General features: G+C 40.6%; 2 protein-coding genes across 2 annotated transcripts in view; one reads left to right on the forward strand and one right to left on the reverse strand.

The window, feature by feature from the left end:
* Positions 1-9,383, forward strand: part of LOC134181474 (uncharacterized) — a 9,873-nt gene extending 490 nt beyond the window's left edge. The window contains exons 2-8 of the mRNA XM_062648745.1: positions 4,802-4,869; positions 6,345-6,492; positions 6,539-6,767; positions 7,220-7,278; positions 7,328-7,871; positions 8,605-8,933; positions 9,297-9,383. Of these exons, the coding sequence (XP_062504729.1) occupies positions 4,802-4,869; positions 6,345-6,492; positions 6,539-6,767; positions 7,220-7,278; positions 7,328-7,871; positions 8,605-8,933; positions 9,297-9,383 (1,464 nt within the window). The remainder of the gene's footprint in view (positions 1-4,801; positions 4,870-6,344; positions 6,493-6,538; positions 6,768-7,219; positions 7,279-7,327; positions 7,872-8,604; positions 8,934-9,296) is intronic.
* Positions 9,384-11,479: 2,096 nt separating this feature from the next.
* Positions 11,480-15,285, reverse strand: LOC134181403 (uncharacterized). Its single transcript, XM_062648676.1, has 7 exons — positions 15,123-15,285; positions 14,815-14,897; positions 14,050-14,131; positions 13,663-13,730; positions 13,519-13,591; positions 12,100-12,442; positions 11,480-11,821 (listed from the first exon to the last, which is right to left on the reverse strand). Exons 1-7 carry the CDS (start codon positions 15,262-15,264, stop codon positions 11,665-11,667), a joined length of 948 nt encoding a protein of 315 aa, XP_062504660.1. The 5' UTR covers positions 15,265-15,285; the 3' UTR covers positions 11,480-11,664.
* Between the last annotated feature and the right edge of the window lie 709 nt (positions 15,286-15,994).

Here is a 15,994-nt window from a genome sequence, read left to right on the forward strand (position 1 = left end):
AATGCTGAACTTCTTTCTTCTGAGAGTTTTGTGTGTTGCAGTGTACGCTAGACAACCGTTGCACTTTTTGGTCTTGGGTTGCGTCCATCCATCCTAACATAAAGCGAGAATCGACATTCTTTGCGAGCTGCAGGCGCAGACTTGGCTCGATGATGCATCTCAACGCTTTTCTCAAAATTTGATGTTCATCTTGAATAGACCAGTACCACGTGGAAGAAAATATTGGACGAACAGTCTTGTTGCATTACAACTAGCTGGATGACGAAGTCTACTAGCACTCTGAAACAAGAGTATATCTTTGTACTAACGGGCTTTCGGAATGTCCTGACGTCGGACGGTACGCGCGGAGCTTGTCGTTTATTGCGGGCGACGTCGAAGAAGGCAAGATATTCTAGTGTATGTCCGAGTCTTAAAAAGCCTTCCCTTCGTTTGGCCGTGTAGGCGAATCCAAATCCTGCCACGTTCGATACGCCTGTTTCCCACAACGCCAGCAACGTCTTCGAAGTGACGACGCCCAACGGGACGGTCGAAATCACGAGAGTCTGTCGCGAGTCGTGACTTCGTCTAGATATGTGAGTACGTAACTGCATGTGACTTCCAAGTTCGCCCGGGCATATATTTTTCCTAACTCGATTCGCGTCGAATAGATGCCAAGTTTGATAAATCTGCTATGACTCGATCGTCCGGATTCGATGTGACTTGCCGTGAATTCTCTGCAAGACTTTGTCTAGTAGACGTGATCATGAAGTCGTCGAGCATGCAGCTGGCTGGCATCGGTTCGAACAAACGGCTTTACTAGGTGTCGTTACTGCCGTTGACAGGCGCAGAATACGAATACAAACCACGACGTGTAGGGACGTGAGTTTGCGTGAAGAGCGCACTACAAGTCGTCGTTTGTGTACAGTGTAGTCTTTGGTAGACAGCAGATACGGATGAGATGCCTTCGTTGATTAGAGCTGTAATTGGAAAGGTATGCATTATGAAACTAAACACTAATGCTGGTCCTAGGACCTGTGCATCTTTTATTCTGGATCCTTCGTGCAAACGGCATCCGAAAAATTTCTTGCAAACGGGATCCGAGCCGCGTGCTGATACCGACCGCTTCAACCTCTTCATCGATAACAATGCAACATCTCTGCGCTTACTCTAGCAGTTGTACGGCCGCGCTCTTTACGGCGACGCGGAGGTCGCCGTTTGCATAATGTCTTTCACTGTGCCAAATGCACCGAAACATGTCACAGATCGCTTTGCAACTATTTTTCGCAGACTCTAAAAAATAAGAGAAGACGACAGAACAAGTTTGGAGTCGCTGCGTTGTTTCCTCGATTTACTACAAAAAGGATTCCGTTTGCACGAAACTTCGTGCAAATCGGATCCCACATGTTCTCCTCTGCAGATCGCTTTGCAACTATTTTTAATGTTTTAGCATAAGTACATTAAAACGTAATATAATATATTATTTGTAACATAAGTACGTTATTCAATAACTCAAACGCCATTGCTACAAAATTGAAATATAGATTAGTGACAGATTGTGTATCTACGAGAAGAGAAGCCACTTGAGATCGATTCTACATCAAGATAAAGCAAAGAATTATTTGGTGTGTACTGAACGAAAGTCTTGTTATATTATAGAAACTATTTATGTGCAAAAATTAAATTTGAAGGCTCGAGTCATTTCAATAACAACTATCTATAGCAGTTATGGAAACATCACAAAACTCTAAACGTACCACAAATAATGACATTGACGTAAAAACGTTACATGACCAATTGTTTTATTAAAATTGTAGATTGAAACAATAGTAGTCGAAAACAAATTTGTATTATAACAATTGAAAAATTTATCTAATTAAAATATTATTCCACACGATTACATAAAATTTATGAAACGTTAGTTACCTATAATAGGATCATATTTAAGTATTTAAATATTTTTATTGTCTGTTATATTATATATTTATTACAAGTTTTTGTAAAAATATTAGAAATATAGAAATCTGTTAACTTATTTCAAAATATTCTCGAATGATAGAACAAAGTACATCGTTATCTGATTTATATATTTATTCACTAAACACGAATCCATAGACTTATTGAATTTTTTATATGTAATAGATAGATTTAGACGTATGTATTATCAAATTTTTTGCAATATTTTAATAAAATGGATCTAATATATTATATTGGTGTCTGGAGGGGGAGTCTCGCAAAACACCTTTGCCTCCATGATCCAAAAGTTAACCTTGACAAGAGAATTCGAATAGTGTCAGTCCTAGAGTCATTTTAGAAATGATTTCTGTGAGACTATTGATTGTCTCAAGTTACAAGTGACTAACTAATAAAAAGAAGTACGTATTTAATAACAGGAAATGTTGATATGTAGCAGATGAGTTGTATGCTTGCTGTCGGTTTCTTCGAGAAAGTTTCGTAGTTTAGACAATTCATTGTGTTAGTTGTGGTAAAAACGAGTAACGTATGCTGTAGAACCTAGCTATAGGCTCCTACCTATCCTCAGCGCTTTGGTGAGTGGCTTTCTACGCCTACGATATGAAGTGATCCTCCTCTCTAGTAAATGCTTTCCGTGGGTATGAGGAAGACACTTGTGATTTGTAGTCACACAAAGAAATTATTTCTAGTTCAGCAACGAAGGCACTCTTGAACGTAAAACATGCCATCTATCTAATGTATGCAGTAACTCCTAGTTGACTTCTCGAGGTCAAATAGTGAAACTACCCTCTCTAGGTAGTATAGCATAGTAAGTTTTGTAGTGTGCGTAAACAGCTGCAGTCTAGCTTCCGTCTTGTTCAATTTGTTCTGTTTCTCGTAATGTGTGTATATACAGAGTCAAATTGTGTAGCAGAGTACAATGGAAGATCAGACATATTAGTCTGAGTTGTTAGACATATTTACATGTGTGTGTGTGTGTGTGTGTGTGTGTGTGTGTGTGTGTGTGTGTGTGTGTGTGTGTGTGTGTGTGTGTGTGTGTGTGTGTGTGTGTGTGTGTGTGTGTGTGTGTGTGTGTGTGTGTGTGTGTGTGTATTCATCATCATCATCATCATCATCATCATCATCATCATCATCATCATCATCATCATCATCATCATCATCATCATCATCAATCATCATCTGGACTACACTGCCTCACTTTGCTAGATTGTTAGTTTGTCCATACAGCTGGACGTGTGTAAGTTACTGAATTCTACAAAAACTGCATGAGCACAAAGAGCCGCATGTTGACTGGGGACAAAATGTATCTTGACTTGATCATCTTTAAATGTGGCATTGAGTTGAACGCACCCAATGTCCTAGCCTACAACCCTGCATCAGATAGTATAATATGTAAAGCCATTTTGAATTTATAAAATGTACACTAAGAGGGGAGGGTAAAGGTATTGTATGCTATGGAATGATGATAGAAGAACTGAGTTATTACACTCACACTATTACAGATGGTATTGCAAGGTTGGCACACATCCATGCTGACAGAAGATTTCTGGTACTTTATTCTTTGTACTAACACGTTTGGAACCTTTGAAACATTTTGATTTGACCTTGAAATCTGATCAGTCTTTCAACAGCTGTGCTCAGGTCTCCAAGCTGTCACTGTTTCTATTGATACTAAGGAAACAATTTTATTTATAAGAATGAACCATTCAAAGATTTTATCAATACATCCCTGTTGTTTCTGTGACAGTAGAGACAAGTTGTAAGAGAGTTAAACTTGGCTGCATAAGCAGCTCTTTTAACTCCAGAAGACTTCAACTGAATTCTGAGTACTGTACTTCTGACTTTTTGTATGTAATATTGATTTGGTTAAACAGCAACTGCAGAAAAAAGCAGCTAGGAGTGTATACTAGAGTTTGAGGCATTTTGTCCTCACATAAGACATCGGAATTGACGTTACTTTTGTATTACTTGATTGAGAATCGAGCTGAGAGGATGGATTAAACGAATCACGTTGATGTTAGCAGCAGCACCAGTTGACATACACTTGGCAAGATGTTGATTCAAGCACCAGTCACTATATTGGGACAACTGTTGGGTGGGTGGACAAGTGGGCAGGTGCATGCACGTGTGTGTGTGTGTGTGTGTGTGTGTGTGTGTGTGTGTGTGTGTGTGTGTGTGTGTGTACATTTTAACTCTAATATGATTAGCAGCCACCAGGAAGTTGGTGGGTGCGTGGGTGTATGCAGACACAGGTCGTTGTGTGCAATTTCCCAAAACCCTTTTCCCGCTGACACATATAGAAAAGGTGGGGTTTGGCTGCACTAGAGGAAACATTGTGTGGTTTTGCCTAGCTCGTTAAGTAGGCGTGGTCAAGTGAATCTAACGCACACTAACGATGTGTCATTTCTACAAATAAAACACAGAAGACTTGCCAAGTAACTTTAGTTGCTCTTTTTCTGTAACATTCGTACTTCTGACACGGAGACTCTGAATATCGAGCAGCTTGATAACGTCGAACATTTGTCTATGCAGCACAAGCAAACTGGTGAAACAGATACATGTACATGTATTAGCTATTCAATTAACTACACCTTAGACAGAAGTATATGCTAAGGGCGACTTGGAAACAGTCCATATTTGGAAAAATGGTACAGTCATGGCGTGCTTTCGACGTCTCTGCAATTAAATTTAAGGATGCAAGGACAACATATCCAGTTATAATATCCAGAAATTGTCTGGATTTGGATATTCTGGAAGATTACACATACGCACCACTACCCTAACTCACGTTAAAAAACAGTAAATACTGGCAGGTGGAACATATCTAACTGTTCTTTTGTCATATGTACAGATAATAAAAGTAGATAGGCTAGAAGATTTTTGTCATCACGAGGACTTTGTAGCAATAGCTGTCTTGAGGTTTGTATTTTTCTAATTTCCTGTAGCCGACAAAGCAGACCTTAACCTCTTCTGCATACAGTGGTGTGTGCGTGTGTGCACGCAGAGGGTGAGTGGGTGAGTGGGTGGGCGGGCGGGTGGGCACGCTCGCTCATGCAAGTATGCGCACACCCATAATTGATGAACAAGAGACTGTTAAAGTAGACGTTTGAAGTTTTTGATTACTTGCCATGTATTTGTTTTTATATTTATCCATTTCTATTACAAACAAGTGTTAATTTCATTGTCAGTAATTATTTCTTCTTTGATAATCTACGTGTTAAACTTAGATATTTGTTGTTGTTACCTTATTATTTGCTTCATTTCTTTCTGTTCTTGACTGTCTGAGTCCTCAAGCAAGAGCTCTCTATCAGTAAGCATGCAAGGACAGGCGACCACATAACGGGTTTTGATTAATTGATAGTATGAGAGAGGGGGATGCTGGCAAGTCGTGTCTCAGAATCAATAATGGGCAACCATTGTTGAAGGTCACAAGAACACGGAAGCCGGTGATTGCACAAACAGTTGATCATCTTGCCGACTGGGAGGAATTGAGAACATGTATTACATATATATACATCTATTGTATCAGTTATATACATACAACTATTCTATAATTTATATATATGTTAATGTATGGTAGAGAGACGATATCCAATTTATTGATTGAGGTCTTGAGGGGCTTCCCCGAGATAATTAGCCGAGGCTAATTATCGAGGAGAAAGCCTCGAAAAGACCTCGGTCAATAAACTGGATATTGTCGACCCTACCATGCATTAACTTATTTGTTGCATGTTTAACATCCTACTGTATTAGAGTTCGTAGATTATTCAAGTTGAATTAGAGTGGTTGTGTATTGCAATGACTGCTAAAGTTTTATGTCAAACAACCACATTTTGACAGCTGTGAAGTGTTGTTGACGGGCACGTCAGCCCCATAAGGCGACGTGCTTAAAAGTATTAGTACAATACATTATCCAATTGCTTTGCCAGCGTGATGTCGGATCAGAAAGAAGACCGTAATAATGACCAGGACGACGACGACAGATAAGACGCGTTGGTTTCAAAAAGCATGCCACTAGTATTAGACAGCTTGACAGCAGATTTGCTGAAAAGACGAGTACAGCAAGGGTACAATTTGCAAGAACACGACTGTCTGCAACAGTTGGGTGATGTGAACATTTGAAGCATGGAGAAGTAATCGAAACAAGGATGCTCCACAAGAAGAGCAGGTACTGACAGACAGACATTCTCTCAACCAACGATTCACAACTAGATGCAGCCAAACCACAGACGGATTGTCAAAGTCTGTTACATTTACGTTGATCACGATCAAAAAATCATAGTGGTGGACTAAGTGATTTACGGCATCCAAACAAATAGTCACAAGGTAAATTATAGTCAAACTCCAACGTGACTCTGTAAGGTAATAGCATTTTGTTGTTTGTGGTTTATCAGATACGCTAATGAAGAAGCTGGTGACCGTTGCCACGTAAAAAATTTGGATTTCTATCTTAGTAAGTTGCCAGCAGGATTTTCTCGAGAAGCCTTCTATTATAGACCTCTGTTAGCTACACCTTCATTTGGTCCTTGGTATTCGAAGCAAGTAATCGGTCATAACACTTTGGCTATAATGATGAAAGTGATGACAGCTGAAGCTGGTCTTCCAGTTTGACAAGACAAGGCCGTTTCAAGCGGGAGTTCCTGAACATGTCATTCAAGGCAGAACCGGCCACAAAACCCTGCAAGCATTGAGACAATACCAAGAGCCATCTGAATTGCAGCAAATGGCAGCGTGCAAAGTTTTGGATAATGGCCATGCGTACACAGATTTCACTGACGCAAAAGTCAAGGAGTCGGGAGAGACACGAAGTAGTCCAGGTTGAACAGCCGTCTGAAACGGAAAGAGAGAATCTATTTGTCATTTCTGACTGCGTCTTTACAAACTGTAGTACTGTGAACATTATTATTGGTAAAGAATAAGCTTGTAATCTAAAATAGGTATGCCCATGTATTGATTGCTAGCTTTTTTTCGTGTTATTAAGTTAGTTGTGTTTTATGTCAGTAAGCAGTATATACTGAAGATATTGACCGGTCAATATACGTTTATTGACTGGTAAATATACAACATGTGGTTGGGTTGCTATGGTAGGTGTGTAATATAACGAGAAAAAGAATCCTAGCAACGACGGAATAAACACCCAAACATGCAACAAATACATATACATATGAATGTGTCTTATATATTATTTACATATGCCTGTACATCTATTGTATAATTTATGAAAGTGAGTATTGTAGAGGTGAAATAGAAGTTTTCTTTTATTGTTTAGCTCCAGTTGGTCAAAGTACAGAAGCAACATCAGAGCAGCAGCAGCAACTGGAAGATCTGGTTTATCGTCAGTGGCAAAGAGAATGGAGGTAATCTCTTTGTTGTGTAGTTCACATTGTTGCCTCCTGAACGAGAACATGTAAATTTCACGCAGACCTCTTCCACCACACAAAAGCATTTTCGAGAATCTGAGACGAAGCGAGACGGGGAATTAGTTCAGAGTTTGATACAACAGATAGAACAGTTGCAACGTGACGTAGTAGCTAAATACAGGGAAATGGCAGAAATGAGAAAGCAGAAGGAGAATGAAGCAGCTGATGTAGAACAGATGAGGCAACAAATTAAAGATCTAGAAACGGCACTGAGAGTCGAAAAAGTAGAAAGAGAAAATGCTGTAAGCGAAGAGAGAAGACGAGGCGCAATGCGAGAGGAACGCTTACAAGTAGACAAGCTTAATCTTCAGAGACAACTTGAGGCCTTGCAGCGCTTGCTAAACGACGTACAAGTACAAAAGTCCAACATCGAAGAGCTGCTGTCAGATGCTGAAGCTACAATTGAACGATACGAAGAGAGAGAACAAACCGAAGTTTTATGTATTGCTTCACATAACATTCAGCTCACAGACACAAAACTAGGAGGTGGATCATATGGAGGTGAGAGATGCTCATCTGCATGTTTTGTGTATTTCTGTTAATATTTAATATAGAAACGAAAGTTACAGTCTTATTCATTCCTCCTACGATTTGTAAATCCGATCGTCTCTTACATGCCATCTCTCCTAGACAGTTCAACAAGATCCTCATTCTTTTCTGATTGCAGGACATTTCAGTCACTTTATTGTATTGAAAATAACTCAAGACATTCCATATACAGAGTAATTAGGACTGACTTTGAGCTTCTGTCTCGCCATCCAGAACTGCAGTATGTCATCTAGCATGTGAATGGTTAATGCAACGTTCACGCTTTAGCAGCACTACACCTAGAGAACTCTTTTCTGTTGACTGAGATAGTGTGTTCCTTCTTTTATTGTAGATATAAATTGTCTTTTTCTGTTTTGTCTTTTTTGCTTTCTTTTTGTTTATTTTGCACCATGTTTATGTGTGTGACGCACATATATAATATATATATATATATATATATAATCAGCTGGACTGGATAGTTGATTTGCTGGTTAGATTAACATTAACGATAGTTAGTTAAATGACTTACTTATCAAACTTCTGTCAAATTATTTGTTAATAATAATTTAAATTATATATAAGATGGAAATGCGGTCAAGTTAATTAGACAATCCACATTTATTAGTTAAAATATTGTTATTCAAGGACGAGCAAGGTTGTAATGTTTTCATCAAATTTATAAGTTAATATCATTTTTATGTGTTAGAGGTTCGCATTGGATATTGGCGTGACTGTCCGGTTGCTGTCAAAATTCTGTATAAAGATCTGATTTCATCACCTTTTTACATTCGTCTTTTACAACAAGAAGTGTCTGTCGCATGGAAGATTCACCATCCAAATATCGCGGCAGTTTGTGGTGTCACTTTGGAGTTAGGCGAAGAAGAGAAGAAAGCATGGATTATCATGGAATTGATGAACGGTTCCATGTCGTGTGTCATCTATGCGTGCAAAGGAGAAATTTTGCCTCTCACTTTACGAGAAATGGTTGATATGGCACACGATTCTTTGTGTGGACTCGATTACCTTCACTCCATGGTAAGAAAAGTTGTAGTCAAAACAATAAGAAAGACATTAGATTTAATCAACTGATTACTAGATAAACACAACAGTTAGTGTGACAATGCTAGACTTGTGAAAGAAAGACTCGATCTTCTTATAGGTTTTATTGTATATATTAGACTCTCACGTTGTTTGACCATGAAGGTTAGGCAGATAGAGAAGCAGTCAGACCGAGAAACAGGCAGATACAGTTAGACACGATTCATTGGTTGGAAGTTACAGAGTGGAACACAGAGAATAAGATCAGTGATAAGAGAAAGGAAATGTTGTGTGATATTAGGAGGTGAAATTTTAGTCTCCATTTATAGAATTTAATAAATTCTATTACTGTTGTCATAGCAACCTAAGGCTATTCTTCATGGCGACATCTGTCCAAGAAACATTCTTGTCACTTCAACAATGAGAACCAAACTGGGCGATCTATGAGGTGCTCGTTTTTACGATGCTTCACTTTCGGTCGGAATGCTTAGCCCACACTACACAGCACCGGAGAGGTTTGACGGTCGTGCTGTGCATAAAAATGATAAGACCGACGTGTACAGCACGAGTGTGACCATCTGCGAACTGTTCACTGCCGATCCTCCAAATTCTCTTCGTCGGATGGATCAAGTCCAACACATCCGCCAGAGAGAAGTTCGTTCGTTATGCAAACACATGCTGAAGGATGATCCTGCCTGCCACACGACCAACAGCTGCAGAGGCCCGCAATATTTTCAAACGTATTCGTGAGACAGAGGAGTACGTATCGTGTCTTCCTAAAAGAAGAGTGAAAGGGAAAATGGATGGAGGAAAGGAAGTCACTCTTGCTCATCCCATCTGGTAAAGTGAACTTGATTTTAATTAACATTTTACATTGATTGAGTGCTGTCTTGGGATTACTGACTATCAATTGGTTTGTTTGTGTTGACAATAAATGTAGTTACTCTCAGTTGGCATGTTGGTCATATTCTTAGCGTTTGCATTGGGACTTGGTTTATGTTCGTTTTTGTTGTGAAATGTTTTACTAGATATTGGAACTCAAATCATCGTATTGGAAATCTTTCATTAATTAAAAGCACCTGACTTTTGCATTGTTGGTATGAATCTCTCTAATACATTGCACTAACGCGGTATTAAAATCCTGTGTAACACCTCATATGACATGATACACTGTCAGAACAGCGCTTTATCTATCCCAGCTGTTAGAAAAGGAGTGGCACAAACGTCATCGATAAAATGGTCCATTCAGAAACACTCCGTTGTTATGTAGCAGACCATTCAAAACCAGTTTCTAGACTAACTGTCAAGCATGTCTTCCCGAAGGTCTTAATTAATTGTAGACTCTTGCAACTGACTTTTCAGTGCAGAAGAGGTTTCATGATGACGATGATGATGACGACGACGACGACGATCTTGTAGAGATGAGCAGTCTCTGGGGAGATGACATGCATGAAGCCTAAGCTTCACCAAGTGCAGGTTTACTCAAGTCAATCCAGTGACTTATCTCAACTTTGAATGTGTCATCATCGGTTCCTGCTGGCATGCAAGCCATCCTTTTCACTGGTGAAGACTGTAGTATGTACTCTTGAGCTTTGAGAATATCACAATGGAGCATATGAGCTAGGCAGAGTCCCTTGACCCCACTCTCTGCATGGTGTGTCAAGCTGGGCAATCACCCCATCTAGCAATAGTGCTGTGATGACCCGACGAAAGTCTAGAGTGCTAGTATTAGCTTACAGTTGAGCAGGGCGCTCTGATTTTGGCGTTCGGGAACAGTGTCTGCAGTAACGTAATCTCAATAGATAGAGAAGTCTTATGATATGGAAGTCCGTTGTTGAGTATACTCTATACACCATGCGTACATCTAGATAAACTGATTTATTATTAGTCAATAGTCGTTTGTTCAATGCGAGTAAATGGTCTTTACTGTTGACAAGATATATTGATTGGCGTTTCCCTCGGTTTTCTTCTGGCTATTGCTTTAGACTCATGAATGAATGTATGTGGTGAAATTATCGCCACACCTTGGCGTGGTATAGCAGGATTTCTTATTGGCGGCCTCCATTGCGTCGCTGGACAGCCCACAAACTACTTGAATTAATTCTACCAATATCATACGTCGCCTTTGTTATTGTCGTACTCTGTGTTGAATTTATTTCTTAATTAATGTTATTAACAACTTTGCGTACACGTGGATGGATTAATTGATACGTAGAACATTTTTACAGTTGATATCTCTAGTTGTATCTTTGATAAACTGGATTGTACAACTCGCTTGCAATTGATTAATTAATGCATGGAGTTTGCAATTACAAATGTTGCGTGTAGTGGGAATGACCAAGAACGCCAGCTTCTCCAGATTCTTCTACAGTAAGCGAGTTGATTTTTACAAACAAAGAGATCTCGATGTTTTTAGTAATAAATGCTGATTTGTAAGTGCATGCAATATTAGGTATAAACATTATATTTAAATCAAAATTGATGACTAAGTGTATGTAGATGATCAAGAGAGAAATCAAAGTAACTAAGTTATGGCACTAATTAGCTAAACGCGATGAAACAAGTGGATAGCATGATTGTGTCGATAAGGCAACTTACATGTACTCTAGAGAAGAAGTAGTCTGCAATCCTAGACACTAACGGGAAATGTTACTTTATATAATTATAGTATATTACATCTCAAATGATGAACGTAGTATCTGTGATCAGTATGAGGATTGCTAATTAGCTAAGTCGGTCGCAAGAAAAAGTGTTGTGGTCGTGGCCGCTCCAACGAGAATGGCGGATGTGGTAAAAGAGAGCGATGATTGTGTGGAACGAGACGTCGTGGGGTTTTGATCTCAAACAGAGTTTTCGGTAATGAGTATAGTCTCTTCTTCGGAGATCTGCATGTATAGGAAGAAAGAAAGCAGAAGTGAGACTTTTAGGTTAAAAGGTCATGCAGACATTATAAAACCGGTACATCTAAACTGGTAAAATATGGATTATATAGCCAGGCATGTCTGTCTCTATATTCAAGCTCTTTCACTGCCAGGTGCATGCGACTGTTATATGAAGGTCTGAGTGCCACTGGACTCGATCAGCGTGGTGTGTGTGTGCGTGCGTGCGTGCGTGCGTGAGTGAGTGCGTGCGTGCGTGCGTGCGTGTGTACAAAATTGCTTACGACTTGTTTTGAATGAAATCTGTCATCGCTTGAGAAACGGCAGAATGCTTTACTTCTTTCTTCTCCAACGTGAAAGTTTTGTGTTGCATTGTACGAGAAACAACCGTTGCACTTTTTGGTCTTGGGTTGCGTCCATCCATCATAACATGACGCGAGAATTGATATTCTTTACGAGTTGAAGGCGCAGACTTGACTCGTCGATGCCTTTGATGCATGTCAATGCTTTTCTCAAAATTTGATGTTCCTCTAATCTTGAATAGACCAGTACTACGTGGAAGAAGATCTTGGATGGTTGAACAGTCTTGTTGCATTACAAGTAGATGCTGAAGAACTTGTTTCCACTCTGAAACAAAAGTATATTGTATGTTATATACTGCACTACTCGTAATATATATATATATATATATAGGTGGCATATTATGACCATAAACTGCTGGTGTGGTGTAATGTAATGTTGTGTGGCGGTGGTGGTGGTGTTTGTAATGGTGGTGGTGATGGTAGTGGTGGTGGTAGCAGTGGTGGCGGTAGTGGCGTAGCAGAGGTGGTGGTAATGGTGGCGGCAGCGGTGGTGATGGTAGTGGCGGCGGTGGCCGTGGTAGTGGTGGTAGTGGTATTGGTGATGGAGGCGGCGGCAATGGTGATAATAGCGGCGGCTGCGGTGGTAATGATGGTGGCAGTGGTGGCAGCGGTAGTGATGGTGGAGGCGGTAGTGGCGGCGGTGATCGCGGTAGTGGTGGTGGCGGTGGTGGTAGTGGTGGCGTTGGTGATGGCGACGGCGGCAGTGGTGATAATAGCAGCGGCTGCAGTGGTGGCGGTGGCGGCAACGGCGGTAATAGTGGTAGCGGTGGGAGTGGTGGTGGCGGCGGCGGCAGCGGTGGTGATGGTGGTAGTGACGGCGGTGGCGGCTGTAGCGGCGGTGGCAGTAGTGGTGGTGGCGGTGGCGACGGTGGTGGTGGTGGTGGTAGTAGTGATGGCGGCGGCGGCGGTAGTGGTAATTGCGGCGGCGGCAGCGGGGTTGTGGAGGCGGCGGTGGCGGTGGTGGTGGCGGCACGGTGGTTATTAGTGGTGGCGGTAGTGGTGGTGGTGGTGTCGGTAGTGGTGGTGGTGGCGGCGGCGGTAGTAGTCGTGGTGGCGGCGGCGGCGGTGGTGGTTGTGGTGGCGGCGGCGTTGGTGACGGCTGCGGGGGCGGGGCAGTGGTGGTGCGTGTGTGTGGTGGTGGGGTTTTGTGTGTGTGTGTGTGTGTGTGTGTGTGTGTGTGTGTGTGTGTGTGTGTGTGTGTGCGCGCGCGCGTGTGCTTGTAGATGTGGGAATGTCATATGTTTACACTACTGGAACAGATTTGCTTTTCTATTAGTTTGGCTGTTTATTCTTATACACAAGAATAATTATTGTTGTTCTACTTAGAAGGGTAATGCGAACCTTCGGGGTTTGAATCACGAAGCCAGTTGGCGGCACCTTCTTCAACACCACTTTGCAACACCATTGACAAAAACTGTTAACAAACCATTAGTTAGTGTTAATATTATTGGTAATTAACATAAAATTGTTGATATTTTGATTTACTTGATGAAAAGAATGCAAGTGATTATCATAGTTGCTAGACTGTAAGCTTGAAAGAAGATATTCAAAATCTAAAACATGAGCAAATTACCTAACGGCGGCGTGCGCTCGCACGCACGACACACACTCACACACACACACACACACACACACACACACACACACACACACACACGCGCGCGCGCGCGCGCACACACACACACACACACACACGCACACACGTGCACACACACACACACACACACACACACACACACACACACACACACACACACGAGCGGGCACACCAACTCACTAACGCGCTCGTAAACAATCATTTGACTTAATAACTTAACTAGACCACAGAGAGTGCATGCATGACACTAGAAACAACAGGATTTTATTACTAACCGCACTGTGACAAAGATTCCAGCCACACAGATAAAGCTCCACTTGCTGTTTGTACAAAACTCAAAGTCCGAACATTACTCTTCTAGACACAATGTAATATTCATTGTATGACATACAGAAAACATGTATGACTACTGCATGTTGTCTCCTTAATGTACTGTAGTAATTGCCCTAAAGCCAAACGTTTTTATACCATTAATTAATGGATAACAGTTAATCTGTAAGTGTTCCTATTGCTCCCAAAATGTGCAAAGCAATACATTCTTGATATTCTTCGGGCACCAAAGACATGCATGCACAATGAAATGTAAAGGGAGTCAGTAGGGTGACACGTCACCTCTTCAAACGACTGGAAACGTTACAATTTCTAGGCTGATCAAAGTCTTCTACAGTAACTGCTGTATGCCACAACCAGACTAAAGGTAGTTTATCCTAAATAACCCAGAAGAACAAACTACACCTAAAGTTTCTTGTATCTAGCTTGTATACCGGCCGCCATCTGATTGTTAACACTAAAATACTCGTCAAACGATCATTGACATTTGGTGATCATGAGCATGCAGATATTGTTCTTTCCCAGATCTTGATTCCGCGCCTGAACATATAACTGGTATACAACAGATGAGTATACATCAAATTCAATTGTGTTGCTGCTGAATTCTAGACCATGCATTCGACGTCTCTTCAGTGTGATCCAGAATTATTGAAACCGATTCTGTATTGTCTGCTGCTAAACTATACTGTAGTTATTTGCAATGATCTCACTTGTGTGTTACTCAGAGTTGATGAAATGAAATCAGAGGTTAAATGCTTGCTTGTAGTTGAAGACATCATACTCAGTAAACGATCTAAGGACAACAAAACGAGAACAAGATTCAGCAGAGCATGCAGATATACATCAAATCACATCAAATCGAAGTGGCAGCATTGTGTGTGTGTGTGTGTGTGTGTGTGTGTGTGTGTGTGTGTGTGTGTGTGTGTGTGTGTGTGTGTGTTTGTCTGTGTGCGAGCGTGCGTGCGTGCGTGCGTATACGTACGTACATGCAGACTCAATTAAGCGAGTGTTTGCTCACCTTCCTTAACGGCGTCCAACAAAGCAAGGGGCACCCCTTGTAAAGCGTGGCTTGTTCTTGTATAATGACGAGGCTGTTTCTCAATTCGGTATAGACAGCCACTAACGCCTAGGGATACGTGTTGACGATTAACAGGAAACATCGTGATTATTCACATACGAGAATCTCCAAGGCGTCTCGTGATACAACTATGCTACCATGCTCTCCTACACATACGTCATGACATTGTGTTGAACTCTTGTGTGGCAAGGCAATGAAATGCAACATAGAAATACAAAAAAAAGTGCACAGAAACAAACATACATGCAAACAAACAAACAAACAAACAGACAAACAAACAAACAAACAAACAAATGAGATGCAAAGCTAGGAGGTTGGAAAATAGATTTCCAGCACGTATACGCATGACATAATTTTTTTCTATTTCGAGTCTTTTGCGTTATCTAGTGATTGCTACAGTGGTTTCTATATCTATGGGAAGACCTGGTAAAAGCACGTGCCACCAAATTTCAGCCTGAGAATTTCAGCTAATACTTAATTGTTTTCCTAATATGCAAAATATTTTACCATTTCTTGTTTCTGCGTGGTCATAACCATTAGCAAGTCTGCCTTGTGTTTTATAATCTAATAGTTTCAGGTATCTTATGTTTACTACGACGTTGTTCTTAAATTTTTTCGTCATTAATTAATTAATTAATTAATTAGATTGCATAAACAGAGACAAAATTCTACTACGCACTCTTGTGAACACGAGTCATTCTGAATAGTAGTACGTAGACTGCAAAAATTAAAATAGTATGAAGAAATAGTACACCTATAGAAGAATATTATATGCAAAATGTACATATTAATTAAATTTAGTGCCGGTAACA

This window comes from Corticium candelabrum, chromosome 6 (assembly GCF_963422355.1).
Source record: "Corticium candelabrum chromosome 6, ooCorCand1.1, whole genome shotgun sequence".
NCBI classification, from domain to species: domain Eukaryota; kingdom Metazoa; phylum Porifera; class Homoscleromorpha; order Homosclerophorida; family Plakinidae; genus Corticium; species Corticium candelabrum.